Genomic DNA, 19368 nt, shown 5'->3' on the forward strand with positions numbered 1-19368 from the left:
CAGCCCTTAGCATGGTGCCTGAGACACGGGAGGTGCTCCTTGAGTGTCTACTCCGGGGATGAGTGACGGAAGGGCAGAAGGTTGGTGGGCAGGGGCTAGACAGAGCTGAGCGAATTCCCCAACCCTCTGCTCTGCTGTCTCATTCCCCTACACCATCTGAAGTGACTGTCACACTCTGAGACCGAGGCAACCCTCAGCTCCTCACAGAGGGCCCAGAGCCCCTGGGCCTCGTCTAAGTGGAGGGACTGCCACCCAGCACCCAAATGGGAGGAAGGCCCCCGAGGAGGGGCTCTCACCTGTAGCCGAGGTTCTTCTCTCTAGAGATTCCTGACGTTGCTGCTGCTCCATCACTTGTCTGAAAAGCAACCACAGCAGGGCAGTCAGGACAGCAGGCTTGGCGTCTGCGAGTCCAGGCTTCAGAATTGGGTTTCGCCGGCACTCCCTAAGAGCCACTGTGTGCCAGGGCTGCCTCCACTTACCAGAGACACGGATGTGACTGGCTCAAGTTCCTAACAGAGGGAGCGCTGGCAGTCTCCTGGTCCTCAGGCACCCCAAAGAGGGAGCCCCTCATGGAAGGCTGATTTGATTTCACTTACTAGAGTGACCAAGTCCTTCCCTAGGCTGGATGGGACCATCTGGCTTTTGGGCGCCTGTGGCCTCATCAGATCCAGCCTTAGAAACACCTGTTCTTAGTGTACCTGGCCAAGCTCCCAGGGACAATCCTCAGAGACGTGGTTGTCAGGAGAAATGGACATAAAGGCCACATGCCTCATTCTCTTTACCACAGACCAGCTGCAGGCCCGGCCTCCATTTCTCTATTTCGGTATCTATTTATTTCCTTTTAGATACGGGGGTCTCGCTATGTTGCCCAGGCTGGAGTGCAGGGGCTATTGACAGGTGGGATCACAGCTCACTGCAGTCTTAAACTCTTGAACTCCTGGGCTCAAGTGATCCTCTCATCTTAGCACCTTGAGTAGCTGGGACTACAGGTGTGCAGCACCACAACTGGCAAACTTTTTTATTATTTGTAGAGATGGGGTCTCACTATGTTGCCCAGGCTTGTCTCAAACTCCTGGCCTCAAGTGATCCTCCTGCCTCAGTCTCCCAAAGTGCTGGGATTACAGGTGTGAGCCACCACATCTGGCCACCTCTGAGTGCTCTCAAAGGCTGGTTGAATGAGAACATTGAACCACAAATACATCCACAGAATCCAAAGACTGAAATACCGAATGGGAAGGGCCTTAGGGGACCATGTAGTCCAGGGACAGCAGCAAGGGTGCAAGTGGTGTGGAGCCAACTCTGAACACCTGCTGTTGAAGTGCAGGGTTAATGAGTGTGCTGAGGCCAACTCTGTGCTTGGTGAGAGGGAGTGTGCTGGAAGCACCTGTTTCATGGGGTTCCTGCAGGCAGTATGCCTGACACCCCCAAAATAATGGAAACGTCCCTCTAGGCATTACAGGTATTTGAAAAGCTCCCAGCAGCATCTGCATTAGATTCTCCTTTCAAACTGCCGAAACATCACCCAACACTCTGACCTCCCCAGCGGGATCCATATGCTCAGAAAACCACGGTATTATAAAATGAAGATGTTTGGAAAATATTTAAAAATTAGTCTGCACTTGTGCTTCTGTTTGCATGAAAACAGAAAGGTTCCTGTGCCTGGAGTCACTACTTCACTGTTGGGCCCCAAGGGAGTCCTCTCTCCCCTGCCCCCCTTCCCCTAGGGAAGTGGCACCGGACAGCGGCCAAGCGAAGGTCCTGACCCTGGGGTTTGATGCCTGCAGTCACATCCTGACTGGCAGGGGGTGCTCTGGTCCGTGGACACGCCCTCTGCAGCCAGGAGCCTTGCATGCATGTGACCTGGGCCTCGGGTTTAGATAAGGCGGCCCTGTGGGTGCTGAACCAGTTCTGAGAGAACAAGAGGAGGATCTATTTAGCAGCCATCCACCGCCACATTTATACCTCACGCCTGGCAGTGGGGGCTCCCTGCTTCATGCCCTTTTCTGGGTGGGGTGGCCCTGGGACCTGGCAGACAGCTGCAGCCCGAGTCAGACGTGACTGCCAGGCAGGGCTCTGCCTGTAGCGCCCGGTCACTCTGGGCGAGCCATCTGCACTCTGAGCTTCAGCTGGCTTCCCCGGGGAACAGTAATAACAAGCCCTCAGGTGAGAGTGAAGGTTAAAGTGAGACAATTCACGTAAAAGTCCTTTGTGCCCTGCAAAGTGCTGTATTCCTGCGAGGCAGTAAGACAGGCCCGCGGGGTCAGTAAACACATGTGAGTCCACAGAAATGAATCTCTCACACTGCACCCACTTTAGGGTGCACACTTCGGTCTGTCACCTCATGTGCTTGAGAAAGGCAGAGCAAGGCTAGCACCGTCTTCAAATGGGGAAACTGAGGGCTAGAGAAGCAACTTGTCCAAGGTTGTAAAGCACAGAGATGGGTGGAGCCTCAGATATCAGTCACCCCAAGGCTTTCGTTTCTCAGCCTTAGGAACAGGCCAGAGAACAGGAGCTGTAGGGAGAAGTCTCACACCGGCGGTGAGGGGCAGACGTCCAGGGCTGGCTGGAGTCCAGGCACAGGGGACGGCAGCTGTTCTCCCTGTCTGACAAAGCTGGGTGAGCATGGCCTGGGTCAGGCGTAGCCCCCTCGACACAGTCAGAAGAGGCAGAGCACCATCGTGGAGACGGCAGACCTGGGCTCCAGTCCTGGCCCTGCCATTTCCTAGCAAGGTGACCTTGGGAGGCTGCTCCATGGGTCGCCAGCATGGCCCCTTCTATACTTTCGGGACCACTGCCCTGGCCCTGCCTCCCAGCGCTAGCACTTCAGAAGCTCTCCTGGCAGGGTGGGTGTCATTCCTATGGCCCCTAAACCGTGGGAACTGCCTCCTCCTCAGGCAGAAACCCTCCGTGTCATAACTGCCTCCTAGCACACCTGGGGAGGTCACATGAAGTGACAAATGAACAGCACTCAGGACACTGCAAGGCTCATCAAAAGAGCTGCACAAATGGAGGTTAGCGGGCTCTCTGTAAACCACAGATTCTCGTCGTCATTCCTGCTCTTGACGTCTGGGACAAGCTGCCATGCATTAGTTCCCTTTCTTTCTGGTCTGGCCTGTTCCTCTTGTCCCCAGCATGTGCCTCTGGGAGCCCTGGCCCTAGCTGCAGGGGTGTCCTCACTTGCTGAAGGGTACCCCTGCCACCAGGCACTCCTGGGGAGGTTGCCAGGCTGGCCCCTGCTGGGTGCCGGGTTACCTTCTCTGGATGTCCATCTCATCAGGAGAGGGGCCATTCTGCACCTGACGCTGGCTGGAGGGGCCTGTGGGGCAGAAGCACAAAAGCCAAGTGGTTAGCAAAGGCAAGAAAGGCTCCGACAAACAAACCCTAACTGCGTCCACCTCTGCCCCTCCTGGCTGCAGAAGAGAGCTCCCTGACCTTCTCTTAAAAGTTGGCCCCACACCTACACAAGGCCCGCCCCACCTCCGTCTCCCAGTCACCCCTTCTCATGGCTCCTCCCTCTCAGTCAGTACACGGGACCCAGCTCATCCCTCCCAGCTGCTGGCCCCTCTCTCTGTCCTTCCCCCGCAAACGGCACTTGCTGTTCCTGCCTCCTCACTTGCCACCACCCCCAGCCGTTCCACACCGACTCTGCCTCCCCACGTCCCGCGAAGCTGTTCTAACTAAAATCAACAGGAGACTTGGAATTGCCAAGCCCCAAAGACCCATTGTATTCCACTTTCTGAGCAAAGGACTGACACAGTTTGTGAGTGTCACAGTCAGAGTTTAAAACCCAGGTCTGTCCGAGCCAAAGCCCATGCTCCTCAGCCCGAGGTGACGCCCTGCTGTCTGCATCCGGAGCCTGGAGCTGTGGGGCGGGAAGGAACCAGCTCCTGCCATCGCTCCCTTTGTTCTGGAGGGACATGGAGCCTTCTGGGACATACCCTGCCCTGGACCCTGAAGACAGGACCCCAGAGCAGGCCAGGTCTGCTGCTCGAGCCCCGCGCTCAGAGGGGAGCTGGTGCTGGGCGCCTGCGTCAGGACCCCGCTGTTGGGTCCCATCTAAGACGAAATCTAGGCTCTGTCCTAGCCTGAGGACAAGCTAGCTGATTGCTCCTTCCCTCTGCCAGCTCTGGTGTCATTCAGGACACTTCCCTGACTAGCAGGGAAGCAGCTTCGTTTCTGCCCAGGATGTGGTGACAGCGACACTCAAGCTGTAACATCGGTGACGGGGTGGGGGTGGGGCAATCCCTTTTCCTTCCTACTTCAGAGGCTCGGGGTCTTAGTGGTCCTCCCCTCCTTGTTCTCAACAAACAAAAGCAGTTAATATATGAGCACTACTAGAGCAATATCCAGGCACTTTTTAAAATTTAATTCTAATTCCCACAACACTGAGGCTCCCACGAGGACTTGTAACAGCTGAGGAAACCAAGCCCAGAAAGGTCAGGTGACTTGCTCAAGGTCTTACGTATAGAAAGTGGCAGAGCCAGATGCAAACTACCTGCCAAGTCCAACTCTCTTTCTTAAATTCAGTCACACTGTGGTGTGAGACTGAGGCCAGCTTGCAGAACGAGGATGATGGGGGCAGACTCACTGCTGCCGGAGAGAGCGGCAAGCTGCCCTTGGCTGGTGCTCGCGGGCACCGCTTGTGTCCACACAGCAGCAGACAGGTGTCGCCCACCAACTCCACTCCTGGTGGGGCAAGAGGGATTCAGGGCTCAGCTTCACGCTGTGGAACTCAGCCAGAGCTGCCTGCGGCTAGCTTGGCCCAGGCCGTGGGTTCTAGCTGCGACAACAGGACTTCTACCGTGTTCTAAGACCTGGCCCCGCTGCTGAGTCCACGCCTAGATCTGGCTTCTGTCCTCCTGGAGGCCGAGTTCCTGTCCTGGCGACCTTGTTTAGCACTTGGTCTGAGCACTGGTCCCGAGGCCTTGCGGTGCTCGGGCTCCACTGGGTGCTGTAAGGTCCTTCCTCGTCTGCCTGCTGGCCTAACTCTGGATTTCGCAAGTAGTTTGTGTCTGGCCCTGCCACTTTCTATTAACATATGTAAGACCCTGAGCAAGTTACAGTCACTGTAACTGTTGCCCACCCTCTGTCAGGACCCCAGATGGCAGCCAGGAGCCCACACAGTGGTCCGTTGTGGTCACGAGCTCTGGACTCTCATCCTGTCTGCTGGGCTGGACTCCTCCCAACACCCTCAGCCAACCTGCGCCTCCAGAGGTGACAGAAGTCTGACGGGAGCCCTGCCCCTTCCAGGGGGCTCGTAAGACATACTTCAAAATTAGCTGCCGTTTTAGATACTGCAGAACAGGAAGAGATAATACTTGATTGCATAAGGCCTTCCATTCTTCTTAAACTAAGAAAATGTTAGATTATTTTAAGATACAAGGGTCCTTAACATTATAAAGTACAGTCCTTTTGTTTTAGGAATGGGAGCTAAGGCCCCAAAAAGGAAAGGGGTTTGTCCACTGTCACCCAGGGTGTCTGTGACAGACACGAGATTCCATTGCCTCCTTGCTCCTGGCTTGTTCCACGCACCCACTGGCACAGCTGCCCCCATGGTAGAGTCGACAGGGAGAGACAGGGTGGAGGGTCATTCCTGCAGACTGTCGGTGCTCTCTAGAAAAGCCCCGGGCAGCAGCCCGTTTGTAGGTGCTGCTTCTCAAGGTGGGAGCACCTGCATAAAGGACAGCTCTCCAATGGCCGGTAATCAGACTCCCATCTGGCCCAGTGTTGTGTTACTGCAGATGACTTCCCTGAATTATGCAACCAGAAGCCAAGGTGGAAGATGTGGCATGTGGCTTGTGTGCACCTCTGAGCTCCTGAGCTGAGCTTGGATCCTGCAGGATCCAGGCTGGATGGGAAGGTGGGGGTTTCAGCTCCCCCTTCTCTGCCTCCCACAGTCTATTAGTTACTGAGTCTTACTGGTGCTGTGTCTGATGCCCTGCAGAACCCACCTTGCCTTTCTGCTCCCACTGGGCTGCCTCAGCATCTCTCTTTTGGACCCATGCCTCAGTCTACCAGTGGGACCCTTGCCTCCACTCTCTCCCTCACTCATCTACTTTGACACGCAGCCTCAGTGATCTCTGGAAAGCACAGACACAACCGCTATAGGGTTGGGTCCAGGCCCAGTCGAACAAGATTCAAGGCTTTCCAGGCTTGGCCCCAGCCCACCCTGTGGCTGCTTCTCCTGGACACACCTCCCCAGGAGACCTGCATCTGCCCCCTGAGCGCTGATCCCACACCGTGCTTCCCACCTCTACATGTCTTTGTGAGCTACTCAATCCACCCGGGACACCTTCTCCTGCCAAGACTTCAAGGCCCAACTCAATAGTCACCTATTCTAAGAAGCCCTCCCCAAGTCCTCACACACCTACCCAGTGCCCACGTGCCTGTCTCATAAAACTCACAACTTTCTCACCAATATTACAGTGATTGGGGAGCCGTCTCCCTGTCTGTTCTAGACTCCGAGCCTTGAGGGCAGCGAGCTCACTCTGCACTGCATGCTCACGGCCTGCCCCCCTCAGACGTGGTGTGTTTCCTGAGCTCAGTTGGGAAGGGTAGAGGGAGCCCAGGCTCACCCATGCCGCGGGAGCAGCACAGGCCCAGAGCTGGGCTGCCTGAGCCTGGGTGAAGACAAAGGCGAGCCGGGAGGTGAGCCACAGAAACGCAGCGCTTGTCAGAGCGGAGGCTGGGGGGCGGGCGCTGGTCCCTCCACCCCTGCAGCACCAGTGCCAGCTGCACTCACCGACAGCCAACCTGCCACAGCTCCCTGAGGCAAGCAGGACAAGCGGTGGTGGCTCTCAGAGGTGAGGGCACTTGTCCAAAGCCATGGGGTTTGTGATGCTGGTCGCGGTGTCCCCAGCTTGTTGAGCCTGGGAGCCGATCCTGCTGAGAGGCTGGGGCCTGGCCCACCCATTGGAGACATCAATTAAGGAAACTCTCACCCTTTTCTCACTCCTTCAGATAAGTTTTGCCAAAGTCAAAATAAAGAGCCTATTCGCAAGACAAACAAATGAAAAGGAAAAAGGGAAGTTTAAATAAACTTTGCGGAAGACAGGGTGGCTGTGAATGACTGGCATCTTGTGGGACCAGCCCGGCAGCAGGGCTTACCCCTGGTAGCAGGCCAGGTGGGTGGGAAGGGAGAGGTTGGGACCTGTCCCCTCACCGACCTCTTCCCTGAGCACACAGAGCCGCAGAGGACAGAGGCTGAGAGCCCAGGCCTGTCTGCCGCAAGGCCCACTGGACCATGATGCTTCTTGGGGAAGGAGCTGACTTCCTGCTGTCTTGGAGGCCCGCTTTCCAGCTTCAAGTCTAAGTCCCATCAGACACCTGCTCCTCTCAAACATGGTAGTGACTCCGAGGAGGTCCTTTTACTCTTGGGATCATGAGGTGGGGACACAGAGAAAACAAGTAAGAGGAAAAGGTGAGGCTGGGTTAGACTCAGCCATGAGCCCACCTGAAAGGGAGGATGGTGAGGAGGGCTGAGGTGGCCAGCCAGAGGGGACAGGAGCTGGAGGCCTCGGGGCAGAGTCTGCAAGGTGGGGGCAGAGTCTGCAAGGTGGGGGCACACCGCAGCCAGCAGGGGGGCAGCCCCTCGGAGTGGGGGAAGTGAGCACTGGGAGAAGGTGGGCTCCCTCCTGGCAGCGTCTCTACCTGGGATGCACGGAAGGCATCAGGCAGGTTGTGCCCCTCCATGCTCCTCCGTAAGCAGGGGCAGGAACGATTCCCGCTGCTCGGAGGAGGGGATGAACTTATGCCTATCTGGTCCTTGTACTGCACCTCTCCAACAGCTTTTACAGCATCTGTCTTTGACATAAGGATTTGACAAAGGATTCCAATGCAAGGTACTATCGTCTTCATGAAAGCTGCTCTTGTGTAGCAGAGATAGGGAGAGCAGAGGAGAGAGGAAAACCCTGGGTGCACATCCCGGGCTTCAAGGAGAATGAACCAGATGCAGATGATCCCCCCGCACCACGTGTTGAGACTCGGGCAGGTCACGCGTGGCTCGAGTGCACAGAGCCTGCCTGCTCACAGGACTGTTACTGCTGAGCCCCTGTGCTCACCAGGACCATTCTGCATCTCCAAACACGCCAGGAAAGACCGGAGACAGAGACAGGCAGCCGAACTGTCTGCCTTTAATCTCCAGGGTCATCGCTGTTTTGTGCACTTCCACATTCCCGGCACTTAACATAGCTCTTGACCTACAGGTAACATGCAATGAATGCTAGTTGGCCACGGGAATGACTGGCCCCAGGTAAACTGCCTAAAGATCTCCAACCAATGGTTGACACTAGAGTGGGTGACACATTCTTAGAGAAAATAGCAATAGTCTAATGGCTCAAAAGCTTAAAAGCTCTGAGTAAGGGCCTGGGCCTCCTAAGCCTTGAGCCATACAGTAAGTGAGATCCTGTAGGTCACCAACAGTGGTGGCACGTGGAAAATACAATGGGTTGGGGTAAAAGAGAGAACTGCAATTTACTGAGTGGCTACTATGCTATGTACTAGGTCTTGTGGAGAGACTTACAAATGCCGCCTCATTTAGTCCTTGCACTCATCCTAGGTGTCCTGCTACGATCTCTACCCCTAAGAGAGCAGAGAGCTGGAGAACTGAAGCAGCGTATTCATGGCCCCTGAACAGGTCGGCTGTGGAAGCAGGATTAAACCCAAGAACAGTGGACTGTAAAGCTAACGCCCCCCGCTGAGTCCCCAGGAGTGCAGTGGGGAAGGATAAACGGGGAGAGAGACAGGAGAGAAGGCCAGAAGCGAGGAAGGGGAGCCACGGCCTCACCACGCGTGCAGAGGGCCACTGCTCCCAGTGCCCTGGCCAAGTCCCTGCTTGGACAGGAGTGTGGCACACACCGTGGCCTCTCAGCATCCACTGGCCTTGCTGCCTCAGTGCCCCTGTCCACAAGCTACTTGCGAGGTGTCCCAGGGAAAGGGCAGGCCCACAGGCTCTCAGGGCTATAGAGAGCCCAAGGGCCTCCAGGTCTGACCTGGTGTGCTGGGTCCTAATCGGGGCGGGCAGTTCTCACTGGCAGGAAGTCTTCCTCTCAGTGGGCTGAAATCTGTCTTGCCAGGTCTGTCCCCAGCAGTCCCTCAGGACCAGAGAGGGAGTCTCAGTGCCGGGTGGCCTCGGCCTGCCCCTCTCCAGGCCTGCCACGCCCCTTCCTATTGTGCTGTGCTCTCTGGCCTGCTCAGTTTACAAAGGGCTCCAGAGGGAACTCTGCTGGAGGTCAGCCACGGAGGAGGTAAGTGTGTCGAGTGTCCCTTCCCTCGCTGGGCTTCAGTCTCCAAATCTCTACAATTCAGAAGGACGAAGAAGGAAACATACCAAATGTTAACAGGGGCTATCTCGGGATCGAGTAGTTATATTCCTCTTTTTGAATCTCCAAATTACACACAAGTAGCATGCACTATCTTTAGAATAATAAATAGATGCCTAAGAGTTCCCACGGACCACCTTCCTCCTCTGTGACTCCATCCCTTGCGAGGTCTGGCAGATGCAGAGTAGGCAGGGACTGGTGTGGCTCCTGTCCAAGGAATTGCCTTTTAATTTATACAGCCAAAGGTGGGCTGACAGGGCGAGGCACTGCTGACACCTCCTCCTGGAAGGCCTTCCTCCTGCCTACTGTGAACATTTATGAGGCTCTGGGACACCAACTCCCAACTCCTCTGGGACAGAAGGGACGGGCTGAGTTTCCAGTTTGTCTCTATTGGAAAGGCATCCCTTGGGCCTCCTGAAAAGATGCAACCTGAGATCCCACGGGTGCCAGAGACAAAGGATCCCGCACCCACTCAGTGATGCTCGATGGAATTTCTGGCCAGCAAACGACAGCCACCTGGTCGGAGCTGGGCGGAGTCCCAAGCCCTTTTGAACCCCCTCCCCTCCCCCACCTCTCTGGCTCCTTTTCTTCTTTCCATGGGGCCCCTCCACGTCAGACTGAGACCGATGTAGCCTCCCTAGCACACCTTCCCCTCCTCTGTCAATGCCCTACTTTCCTCACAGGTGTCATTCCTACTTCTGAGCAAGCAGGTGTCCATGTGGGAATGGAGTCTGTGACCTGGGTTTAATCCTTGGTCTGGCCACTGTCTTTACGGTCACCTGGCCAAGGCCAAACAGGAATTGGTGGCAGAGCTGGGACCAGTGCCCGGGACAAATGCCTCCTGGCCCAAGGCTCTGTCTACCACAGCACACTAGTGCTCAGCCCTGGTTAAACAAACCGTTCTACCTGTGCTTAGAGAATAAAGGTAGCTAGTGTTTAACCCTAACTCCCAAACTCAGCTCAGCAGTAGACAAATAGCTGACTGCCACTCTCTCTATTTTTCTAAATTTCTATTTTTATTTATTATTTATTTTTTTATGAGATAGGGTCTCACTCTGTCACCCAGACTATAGTGCAGTGGTGTCATGATAGCTCATTGCAACCTCAAACTCCTGGGCTCAAGTGATCCTCCTGCCTGAGCCTCCCAAGTAGCTGGGGCTAAAGGTGCACACCACCATGCCCAGCTAATTTTTCTATTTTTGTAGAGACAGGGTCTCACACTTCCTCAGGCTGGTCTTGAACTCCTGGCCTCAAGAAATCCCCCCACCTTGGTCTCCTAGAGTGTTAGGATTACAGGCATGAGCCAGTGCACTCAGCCACCCTCCCTATTTTAACTCCAGTTTAGGTAGTTTAGTTGCTTGCTTCAAAGAACCCTGTGTGAACTCTCTAGTGTCTTTTCTGCCTAGTCCTTGCTATGTGAATTTAGGCTCACGGCAGGCTGATACGATCACCAGGGCCAGCTGACACGTTACCCACTGAAATCCTGTAATAGACCCTCATACCTGAGCCCTGCCCCTGGACTTTGTGACAGCTTAGCTCCATGGTGACCCATGGGTAAAGCTATGTCTAAGAGCTCAGGGTCTAAAGACCTGTTGGGCGGAAGGTCATCATTTACAATGTGGAGATGGCACTTCAGAGACGGGGAAACTGCCCAAGGCCACATGGTGAGAAGCACCTACCAGCCCTTGTAGTTATGCACCAAAAATGATACACCAGAGAGGAAAGGCCTTCTTCTAATTCTGACAAATGACAGCAGGGCTCCCGGTGCTGCCCAGGGTGCCAGTGAGTAGCACCCTTTGTCCCCTGTCCCCTCTCCTTGCACAGAGGGGTGCTGAAGCCCAGGGAAAGGGCAGGGTCTTGCCCAAGGTCACACCCGCACCAGGAGCAAAGCAGGGTTAGAACCCAGTCTTGGCTTCCAGGTCAGGACACTCCAACCCGCCTGCTGGGGCCACTCGGGCTGTGTTCCTCTGGTAAGCTGTTTTCCAGTAAAATATTTTTTCTTTCTTTCCTAATAAGCTCTTATCAGGATACAAAACTCAAACAGAATAAGCTGCAATAAAAATCTGTCACAACTTAATGATTTACAAAGCATCTTTGCATCATTTTTTTTGTGATTAATCTGCCCTCTCATCTAGGGCTGGGCCTATTAGCCCCATTTTATAGGTGGGAAAACTGAGGCTGAGACGGTGAGCAATGCACCCAAGATCACATGTGCCTCCAGTGACTGGTACCCCTGGAACAGGAGCCCAGCCGCTTCTGTTGCTTCTACCCCACCACTTTCCCAAGGATGCCACTGCAAACCCTCCAATCGGTCAATGACAGACACTTGTCCCAAGATCCAGCACTCCTGCCCCCTACCCCCAGCCCCAGGAGCAGGTGGGAGGAAGGAGAGGCCCATGAGGAGCAGGAAGGAGAGGGAGGAGCTCCCGTCACCTACAGTTCACTCTGCAAAGCACGGTGCAGTCACAGTGGCAGAGGCAGAAGCAGTGGAAGGCCCACTCCCTGCTGACCATGACCGCAGGGCTCCTCGGCACAGGCCGGAGGCGCCTCTTGCACCCGGGCCACTTACCTCTTCTTCCCCAGCTGCCTGGCTGGTGCAATGGGTAACTGATACGCCATCCAGCCGTCAAGTGGGCTTCACCACTTCAATCTTTAATGAAGCTTCCCAGGTAACCTATCAGAACCCTCCTGTCTACCCGACTCCAGCAAGCTCTGGGGGCCCTAGAGGGCCATCCAGACCCCCGTGGGACTCGGCCCACAGGCCTTGGTAACACCAGGTGTCAGCCAGAAGAGAACCGCCATGTGATTCTCCTCTTACCTATGGCGATGGGACGGAACAGGTAGGTGTGGCGTCAGAAGAGAGCAGGTGACCAGGCAAAGGAAGAGTCCCCGGGCACTGCTTGCCTTTGTGCCTGTCCTTCCCAGCCTCCCCAGGCCCTCCTGCTGATTGCTCTTTGGTCTCCCTTCCTGGCCACGTCTGCTCACCCTCTTAACCTGTCCCTGCCATTCCTGTTTCCTTTCCCAGCCCAGCCTAGCTCCAAGGCTGCAGGATACCAGTCCTCCAACCGGCCAGCAAGCACTCCTCTCTCCCTTGGCCCGGGGACCCCTCGGGCCACTGACTGGGCAGCAGCACTGTGTTCAGCAGCCACAGCTGTGAGCACAGTGACTGAGCCTTCTGCCTGGAAGGCTCATCTACACACCTGTGACTGGCAAACTCCTGGCACCCATAAAGCCTGGAGAAGCGGGTTTCTGCCCCGTGCCACCTTCCCTCACTCCTCAGATGGCAGTGTGGGTGGCTTCCTCCTCTTCTCTCCTACTTCTCCACGGAGGGTTCTGCAGTGGCCTACACACAGCACTCACTCGCCAATACTGTGAGCTTTTCTGTTCAGCCCACTGGCCTGCGAGCTCTTGGAGAGCAGGTGCTGCCTCTCACCCTTCTCTGTACCCAGCACCCAGCGCAGGGCCCAAGCAAAAAACTCATGCAGAGAGCGCCTGTGGGACATGCTCAAACTTGGCATCACCCAAACTTTGGTATGGGAAAGTTAGCACCCTCTCCCCAAAGCACTCCGACTTTGATTTCTCCTGCTCTTGGCCCTCTACTGGTCCCCATGAAACACTCTCCTGCAAACTGTCTCTTGGGTGTATCATCTCTGGCCTTTCTAGATCTGAACCTCATGCTCTCTCACTGGGTGGGTGGGGTGAGGAGGCTTTCCAACAGCCCCCAGTGGGTTTCTCTGCCTCAGCCCTGTCCCTTTGAGCTGTGCTTACAGAGTAAACATCAGAAAGGGTAGCTCTTTCATGCTGTTCCTTGGCCAGAAAACTTACGGTGGTTACTGTGGTTCACACAGCAGTTCCTGACTTTGGATTCTAGGCCTCTTAAGCTCTAACCTGCCTGGCCTAGCCCCTGCCACCTCCTCCAGACCTCCTCTTTCCCTGTTAGTGTCCTGCTTGGATGAGGCCACCACCCACACCAAGCTCCTTCTGTCCCCCAACATCCTGACTCCCTTGGCGTCTTTCCTTGTGACTATGCACCTCTTTCTTCCCAAGTAGAATGCAAGTATAAAAAATATGCATGGATTTTAAAAGCACAACGTTGGAGTTCAAAGGAATGCCCCCCACCCCGACTCTCTGCCTTGCAGGGGCATCGGAAGCTTGGCGCCTCATTGCCTCCTCTAGCTCCTCCCTGACTCAGGGCTCACAGGGTCCCGCTGTTCAAATCTTTCCCCGCAAGACTAACAGATCCACTCCAGTGGGCCTGTTACTGTGAGCTAGCTACTCGCTTTCCCTCTTTGGGACTTAGGGGCCAGAGGGCATGCATGATGATGATGATGATGATGAAGGTGACAGCAGTACCCACCATTATTGAGTGCTCACTATCTGCCAGGCACTTTTCTGAGCACACAGATGAAGCCATTCAGAGCTGAATTTGAGTCCTGGCTCTGTCACTTACTCTTTGCCTTAGGATATTATACTCAAAGCTGCCTTCCAGGCCTGGTCCTGCCTCTTCCTCCAACCACACTCTCTATTCCCACCCATGTGCCCAGGATGGTGTTGTCGTGAGTAGTAGCAAGCTCACACGCGCTGCACCTACTGTGTTGCCTCTCTTTGGACCACATTTCTCTCCTCTCTAACTGGTAAACTTCTACCCATCCTTTAAGACCCAGGTCAGGGCTAGGCACAGTGGCTCATGCCTATAATCCTAGCACTTTGAGAGGCTGAGGGAGGGGGATTGCTTGAGGTCAGGAGTTTAAGACCAGCCAGAGCAACAAGACCCTGTGTCTACAAAAATAGAAAAATTAGTCAGGCGAGGTGGCACATAGCTGTGGTCCCAGCTACTTGGGAGGCTGAGGCAGGAGGATCACTTGAGCCCAGGAGTTCGAGGCTGCAGTGAGCTGTGATCACACCACTGTCCTCATGCCTGGGCAACTAAGTCAGACCCTGTCTCCACTCCCTGGGCTCTCCCAGTAGCCCTCTCCCTCGGCTCAGCCTGCATTCCAGGCCTGCTCTCTGGGCTCCTTACATCATAGCATACGACACAGCGCATTGACAAGTGTCTCTTTCTAGTTGGCTGTGAGCTCCATGAGCACAGCAACCATATCTTATTCATCTTCGTGTGCTGGGGCACAGCCCAGAAAAGATGCTCAGTAATTCACAGATGTGCTATTCATTCATTCATCAAACAAATATCACTGTGCTAGGCACACGGGATACGGCTGTGGATACAAACTGCTCCCCTGGACCTTATAGTCTAGAGAGGAGAGATAGGCAACAAATAAAGATATAACATGTAGGAAGAAAAACAGAATAAGAGAATTAAAGTGACATGTGTGGGGTCCTACTTAAGACAGGCTAGCTCTCTGACCAGGTAAACAGTCAGGCAGAGGCCCAAATGAAGTGAGGGAAGGAGCCAAGAGATTAAATGGAAGGAACATTCTGGGCAGAGGAGATATTAGGTGCAAAGGCCCTGAGTCGGGAGGAGGCCAGTGTAGTTGGAAGGAAGTGGGTGAGGTAGAGTGGGAGGCTGTGAACTCAGAAAGGCAGCCACGGAGGGCCACGCAGGCCTTGGTAAGGATTCGGACTTTATTCTGAGTCAGACTACAAATCTTAGACGGTTTTGAGCAAGAGCTGACCTGACTTGACTTAGAATTGAAAAGATCAGCCTGCTTGCTACATGGAGCACAGACCACAGTGGGATGTGTAGGAGAAGGCAAGTTAAGCAGGTGGCTCTTGTAGAAACCCACTGTTCACTGCATGGGTACACAGATGAATGGAGGCAGGCAGCAGACAAGCAGGTGGGGCAGGGCCTCAAATGCTCACACCCTGTCCACTCTAGGAATTCTAAGTTGTACCCCAAGTTTAAGTACTTGGCTTTCTGAGTGCTTGGGGGTGCTGATCTACTAAAATATTTGAGCTGGCTCTTATCCTATATGAGCTAACTTTGGTAGTAGGTTACTCGTGAGAAAAAGGAAAATGGATGTTAATGCATTCTTTACTCACTTTAGAAGATGAGGGTATTTAGCTAAAGATGGGCCACGTGAAATGTCTGTAAGAATCAGCCCCTGACCAAGTCACATTATGATTTAGAAAGCTAAGAGGCTACTGGCTGAGCAGGGTCTCTTTTGAGAGGCAGTCTTGTCCAATGGGCAGAGCCCTGGACTTGCAATCAGGAGACCTGGGTTGTAAGCCTGGGCTCTGAAACTCACTAGTGTGGCCTTGGGCAAGTTTCTTAATTGCTGTGAGCCTTTGTTTCTTCATTTCTTTCTTTTATTTTTTTGAGACAAGGTCTTGTTCTCTTGCCCAGGTTGAAGTGCAGTGGCCTGATCATAGCTCACCGCAACATCGAACTCCTGGGCTCAAGCCAACTTCCCACCTCAGACTCCTGATTGCTAGCACTACAGGCATGCACCATCATGCCCAGCTAATTAAAAGTTATTTTTTGTAGAGACAGGGTCTTGCTATCTTGCCCAGGCTGGTCTCAAACTCCTTGCCTCCCAAATTGCTAGGATTACAGGCAGAAGCCCCCATATCTGGCCCATTTCCTCACTCTTAAAGTGGAGACAATACTTCCTAATGACTCCCTGACATTTTCAGGAGGACTTGCTGTGAAGACCCAGTGAACCAAGGTCCAGGCACACGACATGTAGGAAGGTGGGGCCTCACTCCTTTCCACAACGAGTACACAACTTAACCTACCAGTAATGGGGTGACTCTGGTCATTACTATGGGGTGATCCCAGGACAGTGCCTAGGGATTAGGTGTTCCAGGAACAACTTATATCCTTATGGTGCTTTACAGCTTACAAATCACATTTCCATCTAATTTATCATTCGAGCCTCACGACAACTGTGTGAGGTGGTGATTACATCCATGTCAGAGATGAGGAAACTGAGGCTCCAAATGGTGAAATGGCTTGCTCAGGGTTTCATAGCTACTCCATGGGACAGGGTGTGGAGCAGATGCCTGGGGCCAGGGCATGGCACTCTGTCACCTGCCTTTAGAGAGTCTATGCCACGTCTGTCAATCCCTGTGCTGACTAACGGGGGCACAACTCAGCTGGCTGCTCCCTGAGCCCCACCAAGATGTGTGTTTGGCAGGCACTGGTGAGGCAACACTCTGGAATGTACCATGAAATGTCTCAAGCCCTGACTGGGTATGTATCCAGGCTGTATTTATGGAAGATTAAAAGCCCCAAAGGAATCTTGCCATTAATGTTAGGAAGATAACCTGGGACAGGTGGGAGGAGGTGGCCTTCCTTCCCTGGGATATAAACTGTAATAAGCCAGCAGCTCTTTAAATGAAGATGTGGCAGCAGCAGGATGTTGGTGGGATGTTCAGAAATTAGGGGCCCCCACAAGGGACACACAGTACTGCCAATGTGCAGAGGAAGACCCTCCCTCCGCAGAGCCTCTCCTTAGACCTTGATCTGAACTCACAAACCACCCCGAGCTGCTCGTGCCCCCATCCTGCTTATGGTCAGACCTTCCCCATCTGCTGCCCGTCCTGCAGGGCCTGGGTCAAGCCCTGCTTCCCTGACCCAAGTGTCCTGGCCTCCCTCTGTCTCCCAAAGTGTGGGCTGTTGGCACTACTAGGAGTTGGTATTGTTAGTTACTGCTGCAAATACATTTGTAAAAAAGAGTAACTTTCAAATTGTTACAGTAATTTACAGGTGACAAAGAACTTTTACAAACATCATCTCATGTTATCCTCACAACAACCCTGTGAGGTAGGTATGATTAACCCATTTTACAGATGAAGAACTGAGACTCAGAAAGGTCAAGTGACTTGCCCAGGGGCACACTCTTGGCACAACTGGTGTGCCTGAACCTAGATCTGAGTCCATGTCAGAAGCTCCTTCCGTAGCACACACACCTCAGGGTCACAAATAGCTGGAGGCCCTTTGTCAGGGCTGTTGGCTGGGGAAGGCGTGCTCCTCGTTTGGGGTGGTGCTAAGCAGGCCAAGGTGACGGGTGCGATTTCTGTGTGAGACAATTCCATTGCCCATGTCCCTCAATCACAGATAGCACCCCTCACCTTGAGCCCAGTTTCGCAGGCTTGCAGGCGAGCAGTGCTGGCTCAGGAACTTCGTCTTGGTCTTCAGAGGAGGGTGCGATGGCAGCAAATGACATGGGAGTGAGCTGGAGAGCTCCCTTACTCACCAAACACCTCTGGTGTACCAGTGTCTCTTCAGGGCACCTGGGATACAGACATGAACAGCAAGGCACCTGCCCTCGAGGAGCGCACAGTCTAGACAAGCAAACCCAGAGTCCAAACATGGCACAGCAGCAGTGTGTTCAGAGTGGGGGAGGGGGCACCTGAGGTCTCCTGGGGCACCTGGGAGGATTCCCAAACACAGGAAAGCAAAGGATGTTCAGCAGGTGACAAGGAGACAGCTGAGAGCACGGCAGGGTGTGGTGTGGTGCCAAGTATGCAGAGAATGTAAGCGAGCATGGAACCCAGGCCATGGGTGGCTTACAGACCCGGGCCACTTCAGAAGCACCCCAGGAGGACAGACTGAAGAAGGGAGAAGGCTGACAAGTTAAGACCTCATCACAACACTTCAGGCGAGAGACAGTGAGTATATGTGATTGAGGTGGTGACAACAGGAGCCAATGACAAGTCAGAGGTGTCTCGGGCTCAGACCAACATATGCCCTTCGTTGCTAGACACAACCCAGCATAACTGGATGCTGAGCTGGAGCTCTGGGCACGGCATGCGTCTGGATCTTGGTTTGCTCCCGCAGCCTGGTATGGATGTGTCCAGAGCCCAAACATCGGACAGGGTGCTGGCTTTTGAGGGTCCAGGGATAAGGAGGACACTTCTCAATTTCCAGCCTGACTGGAGGCATACCCTGGGAACAGTACGACATGCCAGGTGGTGCTGTTATGACAGAGGCAAAAATGACGCACCGTGGGAGTCCAGGGAAGGGACTGAATGATCACGCCTTGGAGGCTGGACAAGGCTGTGTCTGGGGAACAGCATTCTGAAGGACAAGCAAGATTCTGAAAGTGTGGGGGAGTGACAGGGGAAGAGCAAGGGGCATTCCAGGCCCAGAACAGTCTGAGTGAAAGTGTGATGGCGTGACCTGGATAGCTGTTGGCAGGCGCCGGCCACAAGGCCCTGCTCGACCCAACGGTCGGGGAGTGACATCGGAGCTGGGTCAGGAGACAGACAAGCCTAGCTCCCCACAGTGGCCACCAGAGGGCAGTCGGGGGGAAGCAGGAGGCTGGGGCAGGGCCGGCCTGGGCCTGCTTTCTGGTTCACACCAAGCCCAGAAGGCACCTCAGGGGGTAGAAAGTGCTAAATGGCCTCCATAGCTAGGGAGATGAAGACAGTCCAGGATTTCTTTCTCTTTGGGGAAAAGGTAGGTAATTTCAAAATTCAGCCCCAACTCCAAGAAGCTGTGAGGTTTAACAACGTTCCATTCCTTCGATGAGGAAATGGAAGGGGCCCGAGCACTTCATGAGAAGCCTGTCTGTCCCCCATCTGGGCTCTTTCCCATGACTGCAGCTGGTGCAGCCACTGGGCCACTGGGTATCGACTCAGGAGGTTGGAAAAATTCAGAAAACATTTATCATCCGGTACCAGGAGTGTCATTTCTTGAAATATACCAATGATGCTATTACAGGCAAACCAAGTAAGAAAAGGATATACCATTATGTCAAGAGGCCAATGATAACAAGCACTTTGTCCTGTGTTTTAATTCACGCAATGTGGATTTCCATTAAGCTACCAAGATCTTCTTTTCATTTTCTCCAGAGTCCCACTATGTCAAATTGATAAAGTAGAACTGCTATGGCTACTTCGTGTACCTACCTCGGTGGATCCTGGGAACACCTCAAAATCATTAGCTTGAAATCTACTGCATTCAACCCCAAAGCTGTAAACAAACTGTTCCACCCCCGCCCAGCCCAGGGGCAATTTCACTGGGGAGAAACGGTCAAAATCCCCCTTATCTCAGCTCTGTCCTAAAGCCCAGCCCGTGCTAGGCCTGGCGAAAATGCTCGCTCAGGAAGGAAAGCTCATTTCAAACCTAGGTCGTCTGGGCTGG

At 54.0% G+C, this 19368-nt stretch overlaps 1 protein-coding gene across 3 annotated transcripts in view; it reads right to left on the bottom strand.

The window, feature by feature from the left end:
- EVL (Enah/Vasp-like) overlaps positions 1-19368 on the bottom strand; it is a 175692-nt gene that overhangs the window by 15120 nt on the left and 141204 nt on the right. For all 3 annotated transcript variants that reach the window (XM_045560798.1, XM_045560778.1, XM_045560788.1), the window contains exons 4-5: positions 3253-3316; positions 297-355 (exon numbers count right to left, since the gene is read on the bottom strand). In XM_045560798.1, coding sequence (XP_045416754.1) covers positions 297-355; positions 3253-3316 — 123 coding nt within the window. The remainder of the gene's footprint in view (positions 1-296; positions 356-3252; positions 3317-19368) is intronic.

Source organism: Lemur catta, chromosome 1 (genome assembly GCF_020740605.2).
Source record: "Lemur catta isolate mLemCat1 chromosome 1, mLemCat1.pri, whole genome shotgun sequence".
Taxonomy (NCBI): domain Eukaryota; kingdom Metazoa; phylum Chordata; class Mammalia; order Primates; family Lemuridae; genus Lemur; species Lemur catta.